The sequence below is a fragment of the Seriola lalandi genome, unplaced genomic scaffold (genome assembly GCF_002814215.2).
Source record: "Seriola lalandi dorsalis isolate HSWRI2012SDOR001 ecotype SW California unplaced genomic scaffold, Sedor1 jcf7180002054946, whole genome shotgun sequence".
Lineage (NCBI taxonomy): Eukaryota > Metazoa > Chordata > Actinopteri > Carangiformes > Carangidae > Seriola > Seriola lalandi.
Genome location: NW_019525497.1, coordinates 1,048,885 through 1,069,490, shown reverse-complemented (window position 1 = coordinate 1,069,490; position 20,606 = coordinate 1,048,885). Strand labels below are relative to the sequence as shown.

The window sequence follows — 20,606 nt, the reverse complement described above, 5'->3', positions numbered from 1 at the left end:
CGGACTCAGCAGTGACCAATCAGAAACCGGGATTTTATTAACCCCTGTTTTCTTTACCACCAATGAATTTACACATGTAGTCTTCTTTCAGTATGTTTTAATCACAGCTGCAACAACTAGTTGATTAAGCGATTACGCAGTACTGATAAAAACCTGTAACTATACTTACATTCTCACTGAGAAACTGTAATGGACATTTTTCACCATTTTCTTAATTTTATTGACTAAATGACCAATTGGTTAATCAAGAAAATAATCAGCAGATTAATTGATAATTAAAGTAATTGTTAGTTGCAGATTTTTTAGTTTTAATTCTTAAAAAAAATTGAATTCGTTATTTTATGAGCTTTCACCATTAACACATTTTGTAACTTTTCATTTTACAGCTGACAGATTTTTACCTTATTACAGCTCTTTTCTCTATGTCTGCAACAAAATGAGAAAAACTTTTTTTTAACCCTTAAAAACCCATAAGTGGGTCAAAAATGACCCATATTAGAATCAATGTGTTTTTATGCCATTTTTGTCATTTTGGTTAAGAATAATCACTTGTATAATATTTAGTATTATATTTAGGACCACACAAGAATAATTTCATTTTTGAAATATCTTTATTTTTCACTTTTTAACATTTTTGAAAAAGAAAATTACCCAGAACAGCAATAGAAAAATGTGAATATCCATTGTGTAATGTTAGCTAACTTAGTTAGCTAGCTAGTGTTAGCTAGTTATAAAGTAGGCTAATTTGTTGATAAATAATAATAACATACTCTTTCACACAACAATCATGAATGACACGCGCGCACACACACGCACACACACATACACGCACGCACACACACGCGCACACACACAATATATATAGTAATGTTTGCTATCTTAGTTAGCTAGTTAGTGTTAGCTAGTTATAAAGTAGGCTAATTTGTTGATAAATAATAATAAAAACAGTCATGAAAGACACACACACAATATTATATGAAGATAATACTTACACGTATCAGCTCTTGCTGTGCAAGATAATCTTCCTGAGGGGTGACACTTCTGATATAGTCTGTGTGGTCCACAGTTAATTTATTCCTGACAACCACAGTTGATAAGAATCAAAGGTTCCCATTGGATTCCATAGAAAATGCATGCGGGTCATTTTTGACCCACTTATGGAAGCTTGGTGTAGTAATACAAAAACTACAATTTCTTAAAATGTATAAAAGGTAAGTTAAAAATGTAAATGGCATTATATCAAAAACATGTTTTTTGAGGAATAACTGGAATATGAAATGATAACAATTTTTCATTACGAAGATATTTCAAGAAAACAACCTCACCGGGTCATTTTTGACCCACTTATGCATCTAAGGGTTAAAGTGATGGTGACTATGATGACAATGATAAAGGCAGATCTAGTTACTATTCTGCCAGTGAATAAACTAACTAACTAACTAACTAACTAACTACCACCAAGAGATGCTAAGAGACCACAAGAGACAAAAAACAACCACAGAGATGCAAGACAACCACAAAGAAATACAAGCAGATGTAAAACAACCAGAGGAGAAAGAATATGGCCACAAACAGACACAAAACAACTGCAAAATCTATGAAAAATGACCAAAGAGAGGCAAGATAACTACATGTATAGCCTACACAAATGTAATAATTTTATGTCTCTGAGTGTCCTATAGAGGAGGAGTTGGGGGCCTTTTACTAGTCTGTACCCAGGGGCCCATTTTCTCATGATGCGTCCTTGAACACAACAGTCCTCGTCATAGCACTAATAAATGGGGGGACCTCTTCAACCCTGGCATGCCTGCGTTATGAAATGGGAACAAACTAACAGCAGCCGTGTCAAGAGAGAGAGAAAAAGAGAGAAAGAGAGAGAGAGAGAGAGAGAGAGAGAGAGAGAGAGAGAGAGAGAGAGAGAGAGAGAGAGAGAGAGCAAGAGCATCCTCAGCGCCTGTACGTTGGCTGCTCAGACTCTTCAAGGAGGCTGCGATGGAGACAGGATGAAACTGACGGGGTATTTTTCGGAGGAAAGTCCCTCCGGGGTGTCGGTACTTGGCAGTTTTCAGGGGTGCATCACAACCAGAACCGTATACTATTTAAGAAAAAAGGGGGACTGTATTACCATTTTGTCGATGCCTGAGGATTATGGACCATTAAAATAACGACCGACGGTGTAGCGGTTTGGATAACTGCCTGTGGACTCTTTCCTCCTGTTCTTCTCTTTATTTACTACAGTTAACACATTTTTTTTTTAACGTGTTAGTGTTTGGGCATTTCATTGAATTTAGCGCCCTTTCGACGTGGAGGATATTCCTGGCACGTCATCTTTTGTTGTTGCTGGACATAGACGTGTAAGGTGCACAAACCTGTGGACGGTTTCTCTCACAGTATGATACAATATTTTAACATAACCGTAATTTTTGGTGTTACGCTCTATTGCGCATGCCTAGTGGTAGATACACAACACTGCCCGACGCCACTTCGCTCCGTCCTGGCCGTGATGTAGGAGCAAAAGTAAAAGGGAGCGGAGGACTGAATAAAAATGCGTTGGCAAAGTGGCAGCGTGGCGACCAAAGGATTTGACCTGAGATCCTTCACGAAATAGACTGTGCCCGAAACTGAAGAATGTCAGGGACACCAAATGCAGACGCTGAAGGAGTAGTCTCCAAAGTACAAGTGAAAAAGGAGATCAAGACAATCGTGGAGAATTTGGAAACCATCCTGGGAGACCTCAAGGATGTAGCCAAAGAGCTCAAAGAGGTAAATGAACAGGAAACGCCATAAGACACCTTGCATATATGCACTAGTCTACCATATGTTGTGTTACAGCTTTTATACAAGCTTGGTTTGAGGATGATCTTTCTAAGCATTCTTGTCTGAGAGGAGCTGGGAGGCTGATGTCCACCTCACTGGGGCCTGGAAACGGCTTTGACAATACACACACACACACACACACACACACACACACACATAAACACAAAACATACAGCCTGTGCTCCTAGCCCACTAATGTATTTGATCATTATCTCCCATATGAGAGACATTTGGCACATCAGGATGTGGGGTGTGAAATGACAGGACAGCTCCTTCACCCTGACTCACAGGCTCTGATGAAAGTGAGAAAAATGTAATCACAATTAATATTTAATGGACAAGTTGGTTCAACCAGGAAAGCGCTTTTGCGTTGCATTTCATCATCTTAATGCTGACTGTTGTTTGCTGTGAATTATCTCTTGCCAAATAATAGAGCAGTTGTCTTTTCACTTCTCATCTCTCTCTGTATCTCGTGGTGTCTCTCTCTTTCTTTATCTTCATCTTTCTCTGTCTTTTGTTATCTTCCACCACATGTCTGTATTTATCACAGCCACTCATCTTCATCCTTTCTTTATCTCGTTGTTTGCTTTCCTTCGTCTTCCTCTCTCTACAGAGTCCTTGTTAAAGATCAAAACTCTCAGCTGTCTGATTGGTTATTCAAATCTCAGTGATGCAAAGACAGGGGTGCTGAATAGGAGTTGGGGGGGGGGTCTCTCTGAAGGAATCGGGGATTATATGAGCATATTTAATGTTTTTATTTGCAGTAAATTGTTCTCAGAGCAAATAATATCTAGAAGCACCTCCGTGCATAGGTTTTCTGTTTTCACGTTTCAGTGCTTGTTTCAAATCAGTGTTTCCTCTCATGCCAATCACTGAATCCTTAGCTACTACCTCAGCTGTAATAACCTGCAGTCCTACCTGTATTTTATGTTTACATTCCTCTACCAGCCACCAGGCACCTGGCCTGCTATGCCAAACATCTCACCCTAACATGACAGGCTGTCATTCTAATAAAACCCTATTGCGTACAGCCTCTGGTTCCTACATTATGGATGGGCAGTCGACACAGCATCTGTCTCCTTCTGCCTCTCTGCTCCCCTTTTCTCAAGTTGAGCTGAATTAGACTTCTTTTGTGTTTTTCAGCAGTTTACAATGTCTCACAGCAGGCGCAAGAGATAAATGAGAACAAGAAGGCATTGTAATCTATGTTGTGATTTTTTCGTGATGTGCCCTTTCTTTCTTTCTTTCTTTCTTTCTTTCTTTCTTTCTTTCTTTCTTTCTTTCTTTCTTTCTTTCTTTTTTTTTTGCTTGCAGGAAATTGTGTAGATGATCAGTTATTCTGACACTGCACACACTAAACACATACCTCGAGGGAGTGTTGCTATCAAAGCCAGTGTTTGGGGTATAATCCATTTGAAATGCAGTTATCTGTTATAACTCACAAACAGGGCTGGAGCCGAGCCTGGCTCTGAGGAGAGACCCTGCCCAGATGCTTGGCACAGCCATTGAGGCTGCCTGGCCCACAGCAGGGCCTGCACACTGGGATACTGGTATTACCTCTTGTGTGTGTCCCAACAAATTATCCATTTAAAGACTGCATGGAGAGTTTAGCTCCATTGCCTTCTCTGCCCCTGCTCTATCTTTCTATTTATCTCTCCCTCTCAGTCACTCGCTCTCTGTTTCTCTCCTCATCACTCTCTCTCTTGATTTCTCTCTCAGCCTCTTCTCCAGCCACTGTTTGGACATGCATTTTAAACCCTTAGATGATAGCAATGGTGGTTTATAGTGGGCTCCTCTGAGATAAGCATCACTAATCCAGAAAATGAACATAAGCTCATTGTCATTATCGTAATTATTTTATGAATGTTGTAAAAGGAAATATATTAACTTTCTCTTTCTGATGAGTTTTCCTTGCAGGTTAATTCTACAGTGTTTCATCTATAGGATACTATGAATTCAGCTCATTTTATATTAGATTACACTCATTGACTGCTGGATCCTCAGTAATCACGCAGCTAGTAATAAAATGTCCAACACCGCACTTCAATTCTGGGCATCAAAGCAATAATAACTGCACTAATGGAAGTAAACCAGTAAGGAACTCTTCTCCAATGGGAATATTTTTTGATAGACTTCAGGAAAATGGCTGAAGGACATGGACATTACATTACAGTACATCAGTTATTCATTCACAGCAGAGTTTAGCACCATGTGTACTTCCTTTTGTTAAACTGCTTTTTTAATTTAATTCCCCATGCTAATGGTTCCTTGGGCAATGTTTATTACATGTGCTTGCAATTTCAGTCCTTGCAGATTCCATTATTGCCTCAGCACTGCACACATAAATGTATGGGAGAGTAACTTTGTCCATGGATGTGCCCACAGTGCAAGTGGACAAAATGCAATATGTTGTACATCAGTAGCTCACAACTAGAGGCATTTCACTTAATGGTCTGTGGCACTAATGTCACTGTTTAGTTCTGTAGTGGGTTCCTTGTTTGCCTTTTAGATTGGTTCATGTTGATTGGTGGATATTAAATCAAATTCAGCTGAGCACTGCAACCACAGTGTATATGTATGTACTGTGTGTATGTTTTATGTATTGCCTCCACTTGTGCTGCCGCATCTTTACATCATTTTCCAGCGTTGCCTTTATGGTGCCAGCAAACCAAATTTCTGCTGCAACAGTTCTGTCATATTTCCCTATGCAGGCTGTGAAAACAAATTTCCTCTTAAAGGACAAAGGAAGTATCTTTCGATCTAAATATCTATCTACAACTGAGACAAAATATTATATTAATTTCTACTACAATGAGCTGAGCATCTCTGCCATTTCCTCTTTATTACAATTTTGTTTATTGTCCACATTTGTAATGATGGTCTACAGTGTATCGTATTCATAAATGATGTTACAGTTCTAGATTGCAAATTCATTCAAATATTTCAATAGTTCTTTGTTTAGCCCTGTTCCTTTCCCAAAAATGTTCAATGGGCTATGCCACACTGCATTTCTTATGTCTTCTTCCCCACCCAGGCACACTATGTACATTATTGCACCACTGCAACTGACAGTATTTGCTCTTTCAGATTGTGTTGCTTGCAGAGTGGATTGCTGATGTGATTTTGCATGTCTTTTGCTTTCTGTAAAATATCTGTTTGTTTCTTTGTCTCTTTTTCATACCAAAGTTGCTTGGAGTTAATTCATGGCATGATGAATTGTCTCCTGTTGTGCAGGCTGTTGTGCTCACATTTTTTTTTTTGCAGTATTTTAAGGATTCTTGCTGTCTTTCAGCAGAACATAACAAACATTTGTGCTAATTTTCCCAACAGGAGACTTGCAGTCTATTGATTTTTCATATCTGTACCATTTGCTATTTGTTATATCCCTGTGTGTCTTTGTTAAATGTTTATAATGTCTTTTTCATTCATCCCTAACACTGCTTTTGTATTCCAAATGATCAATTTTTTCCAGAAAATAGTTGATATCGTTACTTCTCTCAGTTCTGAAGGTGCATGGAATTGTTGTAGTATATCATTTAAGTCAGAGGCTGGCAGGCTCATGGCTGATCTCATAAATTGTAGTGATATTTCTTTTCACTCTGGCATGGTTGTCATAGTGATATCTTAATCAGTTTTTAAACTCATAAATCATAAAGTGTATCTTTAAATTTTATATAATATGTTTTCTAATTCATTATTTAGGAACATGAGGAGATAAAGACATTAATTTTAAACAAGAGCAAATTTTTCATCTTCTTTTCTCACCTGGCTCCTATTACGATCATCATTGTTTTCCAAGTTAGCAGTGTCAGTGTTTTTTTTTAGCTGTGTTTGTCGTATTTCATGCAACACTGTTTATTATTCCCAACCTCAGCTGTCACAGTGACATGTCTTCTTCTTGTCACCAGGTTGTTCATGAGATTGACACCCTGACTTGTGACCTGCAACTGGAGGAGGACGGACTGACAGACAGCTCTAAGACGGACACGCTCAACTCCAGTTCGAGTTCCACCACCACCACCACCACTGCTTCCAGCCTAGAGAAGATGAAGCTCTTCCCCGATGACTGCATCTTTAAAACACCTGCGCCCATCATCCCGGTCCCTGTCACCCCTCCTGCAGTACTGACTGTACTCAAGAAACCCCACCCGCCCCTACCACCTCCGAGACATACCACGCTAAGAGCCGAGGATCACAACATTAAGAATCTGCCTCATCCAACATTAGTGTTATCAGGGAATATATCCAAGGCTAACGGGTCTCTGTTGAGGAATGGCGGGGTTTTCCCGTTGAAACCAAACAGGGATTTATTCTCCTCCACACCGTGTTTCATTTCTAGTGACAGCGGGATCCCTGAGTCGGGGCTTGTTCCTACATTGCCTAGACCCATGCCACTACTCCGTCATGAAAAGAACAAATGCCCCAAGGCGCCCGGCAGGGAGCCTCGCGAGAGGGAGCGTGTCCGTTTCAGTGAGAAGGTCCAGTACCACGGTTACTGTCCTGACTGTGACCTCCAATATGATGTAGACGACACAGAACTACACTTACAGGCTGAGCTGAATGACTTGAGGCTCAGCCCAGTGCATTGCTGCTCTTCCTCCTCCCCTCCTCCACCTCATGCTCTTCCTCATGATTTAATGTTGGAAAACGGTGGCCTCTCCGTCAGCCACAGTTTCCCGCCGACAGCAAATACTCCTCCACCTTGTGTGCCTCCTCACCCACCTTCCCTCAAGCCCCAGAAAACAATCCTACGCAAATCAACCACCACAACGGTTTGACACACAATCCCTTGTTCTGTCCAACTTAAACATTCTTGAATCATTCATAGTGTTTTCTAATTTAAGAGTGCTTTCTACTCCAGTTGAACTTTGGATTATCCAAACAGAGAGAGAGGAAAGGATGGAAAATAGGAAACAAAAGGATGGATAAAGTGAGTGGAATAGTGAGAAAGGCACTGCCATGCCACTGCTAAGACGTACGCAGACAGATCAGCAAGAAGCGGTGAGTGTTTGTGCATGTATGAGTGTGTTTGTCAGGAAGAGAAAAGGAGGAAGAAAAAGAGCAGTTGCATGCACTGATGCACACCTGTGAGTCTATGCATACACGTATTTGTTTATGTATATTTATGAGTGTATATATTTGTGGGAAGGTGCATAGATGTATGCGTGCCAAGTATGATGCATGTGTGCTGAGTGTGATGTTTGTAGGCAGTGAGCATTGACTGAAAAATGTACAGGGACTTTAAAATTTTCACGAAAGACTGCTGACAACACTAAAACTAAATTGTATCTGTGTCTTTCTGGAAGCTCTTGGTACTAACGAGTCTCAAACTCAGGAAGTTCTTTCAGAGAGGAGCTCTAATTAATTCATGTCCTTCTGGTTGAAACAAGAAAACCTGCTTCCCTCAGATTTCATCCAAAGCCTTAAGATCTTCCTATACACTGACACCTAAGTAATTCTTTATTGCACACATATGTATTACACATATACACGAGTAAAGGCTGTTACAGGAGACACAAAGAGATACACACAGGTAGTGGAATCTGTACCTTTGCACAAGCCTCTGCAGATGAACAATTAGGGTTGTGAAATAGATGAGTGAGTTCATTCTTCCTCATCTTGTGTCTTCCTCGCCTCTTGTGGGGGCGAAAATGAGAGTGACTCGGTGGGCTGGGGAAGAGAGAGAGAAGTGTTAGTGTTAGTGGACAAAACTGATGGCTTTACAGTAAATTCTACATGAAAAGTCTTGTATTTAATTTTCAAATATAGTTCATCCACAGGCTGATGTGAACATGGCCACCAATCAGCAGCACTCTGTGTATATACATACATGCACACACATACACATACACACACACATCTGTTTAGAGTTGGAAGCTCAGAGGTTAAGGCTGAAAAGTATGAATAGCACACACTGATGACTCTAAATCCAATGCATGACCCCGCCGGCCTCACAATCTAAAATCAGCGTCTGGATTAGGGATCAGTAGATATTCAGCCATGAGAAATACGAGAAAGATTGAGAGGGTGGTGGGGTAAGGATACAGAGGGAGAAATAAAATGTGGGACAGAGAGAAAGAAAGAGACAGGGAAAAGAGAGCATGTGTGGTGGAGGCAGGCAGAGAGAGAGATGGTGAAAGAGAAATAGTAATGCAGTGGAGGCTAATGGTGTTTGGGCTGTATTATGTTGCTGCAATGTAGGAGCGTATGTGGATGCATGTTCGAACTCAAGATGATTGCTCTCAGTGAACAACATTCACTGTATTTACCTTGTATAAATGGATCCTAATGAGTTTGGCAGCAGCATGCTCACACACACAGACACAACACACAAACACACACACACACACACGCACACACATACACACACACACACACACAGTGTTGGTGCAGTGTTTACTAGGTCTGGGTATTGTTCCAAATTTTTCGATACTACTTCCTGTACAACACCTGAGTTTTGGTACTAATACCAAAGAAACCTTTTTTCTCTAACTTAGAAATACGGCATAAACATATGTATTTATGGGTACTTTTGCACTTTAACAAAATATGCCATTAAGTCGTAGCCTATGAATATTAATATGCTTTCAAAATGTATTTTAAATTTTATATTAAGGTCATTATTTTACATGAATCAATTCAAACCTTAACCAGCCGCCTGGAGAGAATGCATTGATGGAAGGCGACTAATGTGCATGCATTGACGGCACCCAGAGCGGGAAGTGGGAGAAACACTTGCACAAGTTGACCAGCTATAGACGCAAAAATGGGTCTGTCAGTTTTGGATTCATCGTTCATTGTTTAATACAGCCATGACTTGTTATCTGATTGTTCCTGTTACACACAAAGCTCTGCTCCTCTGACCATGGTTGTAGGTGTTTTTCACTGTTTTTAAAATGGCTATCTGAGCTCCAGTGCTCCAGGCTTGAGGATGAAGTTGTAATGGGCAAGGAGGAGGTGGATCTTCACCGCCTCCATCATGAGTCAGGACTGACTCAACTGCACTGACCTACTCCCTACAGCTCACAGCTCTAGTTCATAGCCCACCTCTCTCTCTCTGTCTCCCTCTCCCTCTCTCTCTCTCTCTCTCTGTGTGTCTCCCTCTTTCTCTTTCTCTCCCTGACTCTCTCTCTCTCTTTCTTCTTTCTTCTTCTCCCCTTGGATGGTGTTTCACTCCCACTAAGCAGCAGCTGTATGCATAACAATCTCTTCTGTGCACATGTATCTCTATATACATGTGGGTGGGGTAACTATTATTAAAACATATCAGATACTTTGTACAGCGAACACCTTTGGCAGCATTTCCATTTGTATGTTTAATCAAAAGGTCCACTGACTTTGTCTTCCCAGAGCTGCAACAGCCTCTGTATCCCTCACTTCTTACCTTTGGATTACAAATGACCTTCTAGCGATGAAAAAAAAAACCTGCTCCTTGATGCTAATGAATTATTGTGTGCCGTTGCTCCTCCATTTTAAAGGTTGCGTGCTTTTGATTTCAACCCCACGTTCTGCCAACGTCACTAGTGCGACACCTCATTTAATCAAGTAAATGAGCGAACCTGCTGCTTCCATAATTAATTCAAAATCTCATTGAGGTGATTGGTTAGATTGCTACAGCTACATTTGTAAACATAAACCTGTAGCTCTGATTTGTTGTCCTATAACACAATAGTCATATGTGTGCTTATAGTGCGTCTCCTAACTGTACTGTCCTCATCCCATTTCCCAACCTGGCAAGTGCACGGTGTGCAATTATACTCAATAAATGTGTCAGAGTGAGACACATTTTGCCAATGAATATTAATTAGCTGTTGTTTCTCTGTCTGATTGTTAGTGGTGATAGTCTGCCAAGAGACACAGTTGTCTGTTTGCTCATCCCCATTCTGCATGCATCATTTACTTAGATTTTTGTTTCCTTCGATCAACTACATTTCATTATGATCACTGAAAAGCATTAAACAAAATGAAAGGTAAATAATTGTGGTGTTGCATGCCAGAGGCATTACATCTGTAATAGAGATACTGTATGCAAAGTTCACTAGAATACAAAATAGACATGACCTACATTGCAAAACATCAGAGCATTCAAAAGTAAATCTAGTGCACATTAAGCATGGATACCGGCTTGTCTTGGTGCTTACAGTATATCTGTGACTCAGACAAAGTTATGATGAAAGTAAGTGGGTGTGTCAAAATGTCTTTGCACACTCATATGCATACATTTTAATATTCAAGGTATACATGTGCATGTGTTTAAAGGTGCATGAGAGTGCAAAAAGGCATGCATGAGTACATGCAGCAATGTGTGTGAGAAAGTCAAAGGGCGTGAGATGGCTCAGTGCAACTTAGAAAGCTTTGGTGGTGAAGCAAACTTAATCGGAGGATTTCACGCTCCTTTGGAGATTGTTAAAAGTTAAAGGCATCAGCTGCACCTTACTCAGAGAAGGTAAACAATATCTCAACAACAGGATCAGATTTGTAAGAGCCACAATGACCCAGATGGGTCCTCTGCTCAATGAACCACTCCAGACTTGACTAAGAAAAAACTGAAAAAAATCACAGCTATTTAAGGAGAGTCAGCCGTCCCTTTTGTCTTTTAACAAAACGGAAGGTTTAAAAAATATTTAAATCCATACAGAAAATGTGCCAGACAGTTCAGTGCTATTAACTTTGATGACTTGTGTAAGTGTCTGGATGCTTGTGTGTGGGGAATGGGCATACCTTGGTATATTTTCATTTTGCTCTGTGAAAAGCGACTGTGACTACTCTGTCAAGTGGCTCTCCTCTGTGCAGTCAGATTTTCACACTAATGTGTTTCCCCTTTTTCCTCTGCAGGACCCATTGAGATACTTGAGATACGAGTGGGAGGGATGCTTGTTTCATACACTGATCGACCCTGGTTGATCGGGGACGGAGGAGCCACAGCTGAGGCCAAGCATCAACCTTCTCTTACATAAAGCACTAATGGCTCTCAATCAACTGGAGACATGATCTTCTAGACAAATTCATACTTGGACTTTTGAGCACTAAACAACCACCAGGCTCATGTTACTGTGAAACTGAAGCAACAGCAAGGGCAGTCACTGTATGTAAGTGCATACAGATAGATGAAGTTATAGTTGTGGAGGGGGTATTTTTGTTACATAGAAATTGTTGAATTAAAGATTAGAACGCTGCTGAAACCCTATCATCAAAAGTGAAGAGGCAAGTTTGAATGAAGAAGTACAAGATGGGGTGAAATGATGTCAGCCACTATGTGATTCATGTCGACACAGACTTCTCTGTGTATACTCAGATGGAAATCAATAGCTCCACTCAACCGATGGAATTTGCCTTTTAAGAATTGTAATTGTTTGTGTCGTGAGAGTCTGACAGGTCTGCCTGTGAGCAAAACAATGCTCTGCTGGACTGCAGATAAGGAGAAAGTGATATTCTGTCAGCGCGTGCCATATGCACAAATCACAGCGTATTTTGGAAAGACTAATGGTTTGAAATGAATGATGACGTGGTCACTGATCTGTGTCCAGACATTATGTTCATTACATCAAAATCTATGTGCTAAATTGGTGCCATGCAAGCTATGTTTTTTTCCACGATAACATGCAGAAATACAGAACAGTGTGGCATAGTTACAGCTTTAAAGGATCCTTGAAGAAGTAATAATTTGCATCAGATTTTCTTTGTATACAAATATACATGTACATGTTTGATATCTCTATATTTCAGGCATTTTTCTACAGAGACTTTAACATTTAAAGAGATGATATTTTTGATATTGTTGTGTTGGATGACTGAGAGGTATTTTGACGAAAGCTGACATTCCCTCGAGGTACGTGTTTTTCAGCAGAGCCTAGCAGGATGAGTTATTTATATATAGCAACAGAATAGAGTTTGTATGGTTGAAAAACAAGTGCTTCAGTATTATCACTTCAAAAAACTTAACAGAACGGGCTGTACCATGAGAAAGAAAATGTAAGGTGGAGAAGATGAATGGCGTAAACCAAATACCTAGTTGTGCTTTATCAGACAGGAGGCATGGGACTGAATGAATGCATGACTGACTCTTCACTTTGTCCTGCCATCACTGTGTATTTCTATGCATTTCTGTGGAGAGGCTGTCTGTTGGTGGGTCCAACATGCAGGGTGCTCTGCTCTCCATGATACAGAGTTAAGGAGTATTCCCTCTCATTTCCTCATATGATGTCCATCAGGTTGATTCTGCAGTCACTATAAACCTGACAAATTTCCTGGGTATTACCACGCTGCTTAGGCCAATGAGGCATCGCTAATTAAATAAAACTATTAAAAGTTTATTTATACAGCACTTATCAAAACCAGAGATTACAGAGTGGTTTATAAGGACAAGATAAAAATAAAGAAACAGAGAACAAAAAGGAAGAATTCTAATATGTATATATAGAGGTGAACTTTTTTAGAAGCCATTTTGGATCAATAAAAGGGTGAAAAACGTACATTGGAGAGCAACAAAAAATTCTTTAATACACACAGCCTCTCTCCACATTCAGACTGGAGACACCACACTTGTAAACTCCACCTCTCACTGGACACAGAGACTGAATTCATGACCAAACTCTGGATCAATCAAGAATCAGTTTTAAAGATGATTGGGGAAAAAAAGCTGTCAGTGATAGTTTGTTTTGTGTCCACAAACTGTTGGAAAAAAACTTGTGAAAAAGTAAACACTTTGCACTTAATGTTGGTGTGTCTGTGTATATTTTATGGACTGAAAAATCATTTCAACTACAGAGAGTGTTGATAATTTTATGTTTGTATTTTCTATTAGAAACGGTGCTCTTGCAATTTAATCTTTCACAGAATCAAGAATCTGTGAACTGGGAGTCAAATAGAGGAAATTAAACTGACTGCAAGCGCATCACACTTAATCAAAGCTCCCAAAAAGCAGTGCGAATAAACCTTTCAGAAAGAAAAATACATTAAATGGCATCAGCAGTTACATCAGTTAATTGAAGATTAGCGTGAGGAGATAGCAGGCTGGTGGTGATAAGGCCATCATCTGTCTCCAGATGATATTCTAATGAATTCATAGTGGCCTGTCACAGTCATACACACTATAACCCAGTCCACAGCCAGCAGTTCAGGATGAAGGATGTGGTTGTAGCAACAGGGCAGAACGTCACAAGTTCAAATCCATGAACTGGAAAAATCACAACTAGGGTGCATGTGTAACTCACTGCCTTGGTGCCCTTGAGCAAAGCACCCAACCCCAAAGAGGACTGGAGTTGTACTGTGCAGCTCTTTGTGGCATATGTGAATGAAAAGCAAATCTTTAGTTGCTTTTAGTTCATTTCTGTCAATGTACAATTTTGCCAAAGCAGAATAAATGGACACAAAGGTGCATACACACACACACACACACACACACTCACATTTTTTTTTAACAGCTACAGCTTCTAAGATTGACATTTTGCATGTAAAAGCATATGATCGTCTCATAAAATATGATGCAGTGTTAGAGATTAAACTATTCTACAGTATAAATTTTTTTAATTAGCTTTTCTTTTACAAGCTATGGCATTTAAATGTTACTTACGTGTCAATACATCACTGATATAATCTACTGCTGCACTTGCTTTATGCATTTCACTACGTTTCATGTTTATGCCTTGCATGTGTTCTGTGTTTTATCTGGCTTTCCCCTTGGAGACAAGAAAGTAGCACATGTTGCTGCCATATCTTTCGTTCAGTGAATGAAATTATGAGTATTTTTACATTGAGGTATTGCCAGTTATTTTCATGATTGATTTATCAGCCGTTTTTTTTTAACTGAGACAAAGAATAGCACATTTGAGAGGCTGGAACAAGAAAATGACGGATGTATCAAAACAGCTGTAGATTAATCTTCAGTCAGTCAATAAATCAATTCATTGTTTCAGCTCTACAAATATTACTCAAGTAAAAAAATCTCACTGCAGTGGTGGATAAAGACAAACAGTAAGGGTTAAAGAATAAATGTTGAATAGATGTCAAAAATGTCAGACGCAGTCATTCACTTTTCCATCCAGACTAAAGTAGACCAGGTCTACGTTTAGAAAATCCTTCATTTATATTTGTCAAAACTGGCCATAATGACCAAGTAGACTCCAGTAAGTCCAATATTTGTGAAACCTTTGGTTTGTGAAAACCTCAAACCTCATTAACCCAGAGAAGCTAAAGACTGATAAAAAACACAGTTTCAGTTTTGTGAAAGTTTTATTCTATTTGTGAAAACACAAGAGAAGCAATTTAGCAACTAGATAAAAGCCACTATAGTTACTCTTGTCATATCTAGCCTACTTAATCTTGTTAAATCTGGACCAGATTAACAAAGAGTGTAAAGACTATTTAAAACACTGTTTTAGATTTGTGAAACATTTATCTTATTTGTGAGGACACAAAAAAGGGCAATTTCACTGTTTTTCCCCAACCAGACCACATTTTGTACCAGGTCTAGATCTAAAACCACTAATACACTAGTCAAATTCTGGACCACATTAACCAAGAGAATCCTGTTTAAAAGACAGTTTCAGATTTGAGAAACCGAAGCATCTATGGTCCATCTGTGCAGGTGTAGCAGCTGCCCACATGCCGCATTTCCAAGGGCAAAGACGTGGTGCGCTTGTTTTATGTTACCGCTCATCCGCATGCCAAACGTCTCACCAGGACGGCAGCAAGGCTGTAGTGAAATTCCCTCCCAGTCCAGCTCGCCGCGTACAATATAACATGTACCCTCCCTACAGGTCACGTGACAGTGAAGAAAACGAAGGAAAAAAAAGAAAAGCCAGAAGGAAGAGAGATAAAGGAAAAATAAATAAACAACCGGGGGAATATCAGCCTGACAGAGGGAGGCGTCTTCATCTGAAGGTATTAATTAGTGACGCTTAGCTTCTTAGCTTAATGTTATAATAATGTGTGGGTTTAACTCACTGCCTGAGTACAGCTCTGTTAGCTGCTGAACTCAAAATGCTGACGCTGGATGCACATTTGTATTCACCAAAAGTGGCTAAATGCGTTGGCACAGAGAGTCTAGCTTTCAGACGGTGTAGCGTACATCTGTAGCATCGTGTGTGTGTGTGTGTGTGTGTGTGTGTGTGTGTGTGTTAATTGAACGTGTTATTTCTGTAGCCCGACACAAATCCCCACATAGTGCTGATGTGTCAAAATCTTGTGACCAGCCAGCCCCGCTTGAGACTGAATCATTCGTCCAAAACACGTATTAGCTCGCAGAGAGGTGGAAAAAAACAGCTCATATCTGTAAAATGTCAGCCTCTCGTGTCTGAAACCAGCTAATCATCATTTCCACTTTGAGGGGGCTCGTGGGGAACCAGCGACGCTTCAGTCCTGTCGTGTCGCAGCTGGTGAACCCCATGGATGTCACTGGCAGTTTTGTTGTGAGCATAAGTGTGTAATACTACCTGAAACCGTTGTCTCCCCTAGCTTTCATGAGGACAGACGGAGGGAGACAAAAGAAGATGGAGATATGATAAGTTGTGAGCTCCTGATGTGACGGGAGGACAGAGGTGGATGGCAGCTGGATATGAGAAAAAACACGTAAGTACAAAAAAGCGTAGTTTGATAGCGTTTCGTCCGGTCAGCAACACAGACAAAATTGATTAGGATAAATAAGGTGGTAGCCTTACTTTAACCTAACTGCTTCCTTCTTAACAGATTAAAATTGGATTAGTTGTTGTTTACACAGTTTGAGCCCTAGCTTACCATTGAACATGTGATTACAGAGCAAATAACCCAACAATTTCTCACAGTAGTACAAGTCAGCCTTTCAAGGTGGCCTACTTTTGCACCAGATCAAGTCTATCCAGTATCTCTTCTGTATATACTACATTTTGATTTTGGCAACAGTATGTATTAGATTATGTCTGCACACTTGTTCTGTGACATATCAAATGAAAATAAAAGATCAGTATTTACGCCGCCAGGATGGCTCAGCAAGGAGGAGACCAGAGGATGTAGGTTGAAGTCTGATTGGCATGCATCTGCTCCCTCTAACTCTTTTTTCTTTCTTTCTTTCTTTTTTTCTTGTTGCTGACCCCCCTGCCCTGACTTCCTCTTAACAGGAGCAGAGCAAAAACACATTCTTAGTATTGCTATATTACCATGTCAATAAACTAAAAGTGTACATCATCATCAAGTACTGAGAGCAGATTTCTTTTTCAGCAACCACTGATTAGTACAACTTAAAACAGAAAGCGCAACTAATAAGCAAAATGTGCTGGTGCAGTGACTCATTGTAAATAAAAGCTGCAGACTCTTGTTGCACCCTTGAATATGGCCTAATCCATTTAACCTTGGAGATGACCTCTGTCTTTATGTTGTTCTTTAGGTAAATAAAGAATCCTCTGAGGAAAAGGAGAAGGGGAGAACATGAAGCTGAATGAACGCAGCGTGGCGCATTACGCCACCTGTGACTCACCGCCAGACAAGACAGGCTTCCTGTTCAAAAAGGGTGAGCGCAACACAGCTTATCACCGGCGCTGGTTTGTCCTGAAGGGTAACATGCTCTTCTACTTTGAGGAGCGCGAAAGCCGAGAGCCCATCGGTGTCATTGTCCTTGAGGGATGCACTGTGGAGCTGTGCGAGTCAGCTGAGGAGTTCGCCTTCGCGATCAAATTTGACTGTGCCAAAGCACGGGTGTACAAGATGGCTGCTGAAAGCCAAGCAGCCATGGAGTCATGGGTGAAAGCGCTGTCCCGGGCCAGCTTCGACTACATGAGGCTGGTGGTGAAGGAGCTGGAGAGGCAGCTGGAGGAGATCCAGGAGGTTGCAGGAGGTGGCTCTGTCGGGGCTGGAGTTGTAGGCTTGCAGGGCAAGCCTAAATCCTCCAGGCGAAACCAGGTGGCACGGTCCAGGTCTGGAGCATGCTCTTCTTCATCATCGTTATCTTCCTTATCATCATCATCATCAAGTGCCCCTCCGATGTCAGGCCCCTTCTCTGCTCAAAAGGGCCTCCAGGATGAGGTGCAGCTCATCTCTGGGTGTTCCAAAGAGAATGGAGTTGCATGGAGTAAACCACAAGTTGCCTTGGCTAACGGTTTTGTTGAGGGAGGGTCTTCCTGTGTGGCCTGGGAAGGCTATGGAGACTCTGGGAATGGCAGTGTGATTGGTTATGGGGCTGATGGGGTGAGGGCTCCACCAGTGCCACCCAGAAGAAGGGGAGCATCTCTGGAAAGCCCCGTCTCCCCTGGCACTGGCTGCTTCTCCAAACTCCATGACTGGTACGGCAAAGAGGTGGAGGAACTGAGGGTGCAGTGGCTGCAGAGCCAGTAAACTGATGGAAATTGATCAGTTCTTTTTCCACAGTTCCATCATTCCTTCTTGAACATCCTGAAATGTTAACACCCTTCTGAACCCAACACTAAGGGGAGGGAACTGTGACGTAATTGCAAATTGCAGTTTTATCACCAATCAAAAAAGACAAATAAAAATTTCAGATTGATTCCAGATCTTGTCTGGCACAGGGGAATCAATCGCTCTTAAAGAATAACACTATCCATTGTGCAATCCCTTAAAGTTAAAAATACATGTAAAATACAAAAATGCTCTTTTCCACAGTTTTGTGTGTAAAAATGTTAAAAGTACAGTTTTTAAAATAATCTGTTTTTCTAACAAGATGCAAAGAGTTTGGCCTTCTAGTAGATAAAACTCACAAAAAAGTATTCTGTTCTATTATTATACTTTCAAGATTTCTTCTGCCCTTCTAGCTTCCGAACGTACTTCGAAAAATTGCATCTGTTGGGGATGCAATTTTGGGGTCAGTTTTCTTTAAAGCTATAGAGACCTCGATTTAAAGTCATGTTTTTCTATAGTTACACATAAATAAACAAGTCACCACAGTTAAGTATTTTTCTAATGGAAGTGAAAGGCCCTGGGTGGTTTCTGTTAAATTCAAATGAAATAACAAATTACAGGTTGCTATAGTGATACATTAACCATAGCGCATAGAAAATACTGCAGCTGTATGACTGAAGTCCCCATGTGGTGATGTCAAAGCTTTCCCCTGTCGGAGATGAAACAATACACAACTGTTTGAAACAAAGTGTTTGAATCTGGAAATTAAGAAGATAAGATTAAAGTAAAGAAACAGCAGAGCAGAGACCACTGAACGGTTGGTGATATTTTTACAATCTAATGGCATGGGCACCAGGACATCTCGCATTTAAATTCATGATTTCGAGTTTCCTGCAAATTTGAACCGCCTCAACACTGACATCATTTTAATAGACACACTTTTATAAAGAATCGTGGATAGTCTGGAAATAAGAAACGGTGTTGGAGAAAAACTAGTCCAGATTCTCCTCCATTCTCCCACCGGGGCATATCTCGCCCCAGAGGCCTTGTGGTTTGCTAATGTCAGAACATCCTCTCGACAGTCACTGGGGACTGTGGTGGGAGCTGGATGTCTAGCTCAGAGCAACACACCCCGGTATTTTTAGCCCTTGTTAGCCAGCGGCCAGATGATGCTGTTTCATAAGAGTGCTTGTCACTTAGTTCTCTTTTGATTCTCTTTATCCTTGAACTTACAGGACTTAACATTTGTCTTCATAATTCTCTGATAATTTCATGTTAAACAATCAAATCATCTTAATTTTATGCAACTGTTGGTTTTTTTTTGTTACAACATATTAACCCTTAATGTTACTGAATGAGTGTAACTGTTGGAGGCCTATACTGTACGTGAACATCTAACCTCTTGGTTTTTATACAAATATTTACTATTCCATGTTGGAAATTAACACCAGCAGTCTGCATCCAATCACATAGCTGTTTACATTTTTGTTTTATAGGTGCCTTATTTTATCTTTATAATGTTATTGCACTCGCAACCATTATCATAGGACCACAACGATGGGAGGGTTAACTTTTGACTCTTTTTCCACTGTACTGCTGTTATTTTTTTTCTATTTTCTTGCCAAAGGCTCATCTCTGCAATCACTTTTTGACAATGGCTCAGCTCCCTCAGTCTGCATCAATGCACAGCACTGTCATTACTGTTATACTCTTGGCTTGTGCAGAAATGACGATGTGGGAAGGAGTGGTACAGTGTGGATTTTGTTTCTTTAAAACAGCAATATCAAAGCAGCATCTAAATTTATGGTTGTATTATTGCCAATTGTATCATTCCAGAAGTCTATTACTGTAATCACAGAAGACAATAATCTTTTTTACAATAATATTCAAAGGAATATGTGAATGTGTCAAAAATAACCCTATAAATGATAGTAGTATCTATCTTTATTCAAGAGTGCCAAATGAAGAATGCAACCTAAATGCACAATAACCAATTTGTCAGTTTTTTTTTCATTAACTTTTATGATTCTAGTAACAATTTTCAATGTTATAATACACATTGAGTATTATATTGAATAATAAAAAATATTTAACACATTGTCTTGATATGGTACCCTGAAAAGATGTTTGTTAATGAAGAATGAAGCATTTGCTGTAAACAGCTCAATAAACTGTTAATGTTATGTTGTGAGTAGTTCATTTTTCTTTGATCACAATATCTGCTGAAGTTTAGTTGTCTTTATTTATAATAATGTTACCTATGTGAAAGCCAAGTTTTTACTTACTAGTATGGCTGATGTTAGCATTAGATGTTCTTGTTATTCTTTTTAAAGAGTGTGGTGGGTCCTCTGCGCTCATGCATGGGTCTGGGCTGGCCTTATGAAACCACGTACATTCTTGGTGCTGTTCAGCCTGTCTCTCACAAGGTGTCGCTGTGCAACAATTTTAGGCAGTAGTCTTAACCC

At 40.2% G+C, this 20,606-nt stretch overlaps 2 protein-coding genes across 2 annotated transcripts; both read left to right on the top strand.

Annotated features, from left to right (window-relative positions):
• The first annotated feature begins 2,031 nt into the window (after nucleotides 1–2,031).
• Nucleotides 2,032–13,532, top strand: prr16 (proline rich 16). The gene is made up of 3 exons (XM_023394200.2): nucleotides 2,032–2,763; nucleotides 6,726–7,818; nucleotides 11,653–13,532. The coding sequence occupies exons 1-2, from the start codon at nucleotides 2,629–2,631 to the stop codon at nucleotides 7,593–7,595; spliced, it is 1,005 nt and encodes a 334-aa protein (XP_023249968.1). The 5' UTR covers nucleotides 2,032–2,628; the 3' UTR covers nucleotides 7,596–7,818; nucleotides 11,653–13,532.
• A 2,021-nt stretch (nucleotides 13,533–15,553) lies between these two features.
• On the top strand, nucleotides 15,554–20,324 carry pheta1 (PH domain containing endocytic trafficking adaptor 1). Its single transcript, XM_023394173.2, has 3 exons — nucleotides 15,554–15,699; nucleotides 16,273–16,386; nucleotides 17,177–20,324. The coding sequence occupies exon 3, from the start codon at nucleotides 17,218–17,220 to the stop codon at nucleotides 18,118–18,120; it is 903 nt and encodes a 300-aa protein (XP_023249941.1). The 5' UTR covers nucleotides 15,554–15,699; nucleotides 16,273–16,386; nucleotides 17,177–17,217; the 3' UTR covers nucleotides 18,121–20,324.
• Nucleotides 20,325–20,606: the final 282 nt, after the last annotated feature.

What these genes read in the sequence shown, in the direction of transcription:
- pheta1 (XM_023394173.2), top strand. Translation starts at nt 17,218, where the DNA reads ATGAAGCTGAATGAACGCAGCGTGGCGCATTACGCCACCTGTGACTCA.
- prr16 (XM_023394200.2), top strand. Translation starts at nt 2,629, where the DNA reads ATGTCAGGGACACCAAATGCAGACGCTGAAGGAGTAGTCTCCAAAGTA. An exon ending in TAGCCAAAGAGCTCAAAGAG is followed by an intron (nt 2,764 to 6,725) that starts GTAAATGAACAG and finishes TCTTGTCACCAG; the next exon opens with GTTGTTCATGAGATTGACAC.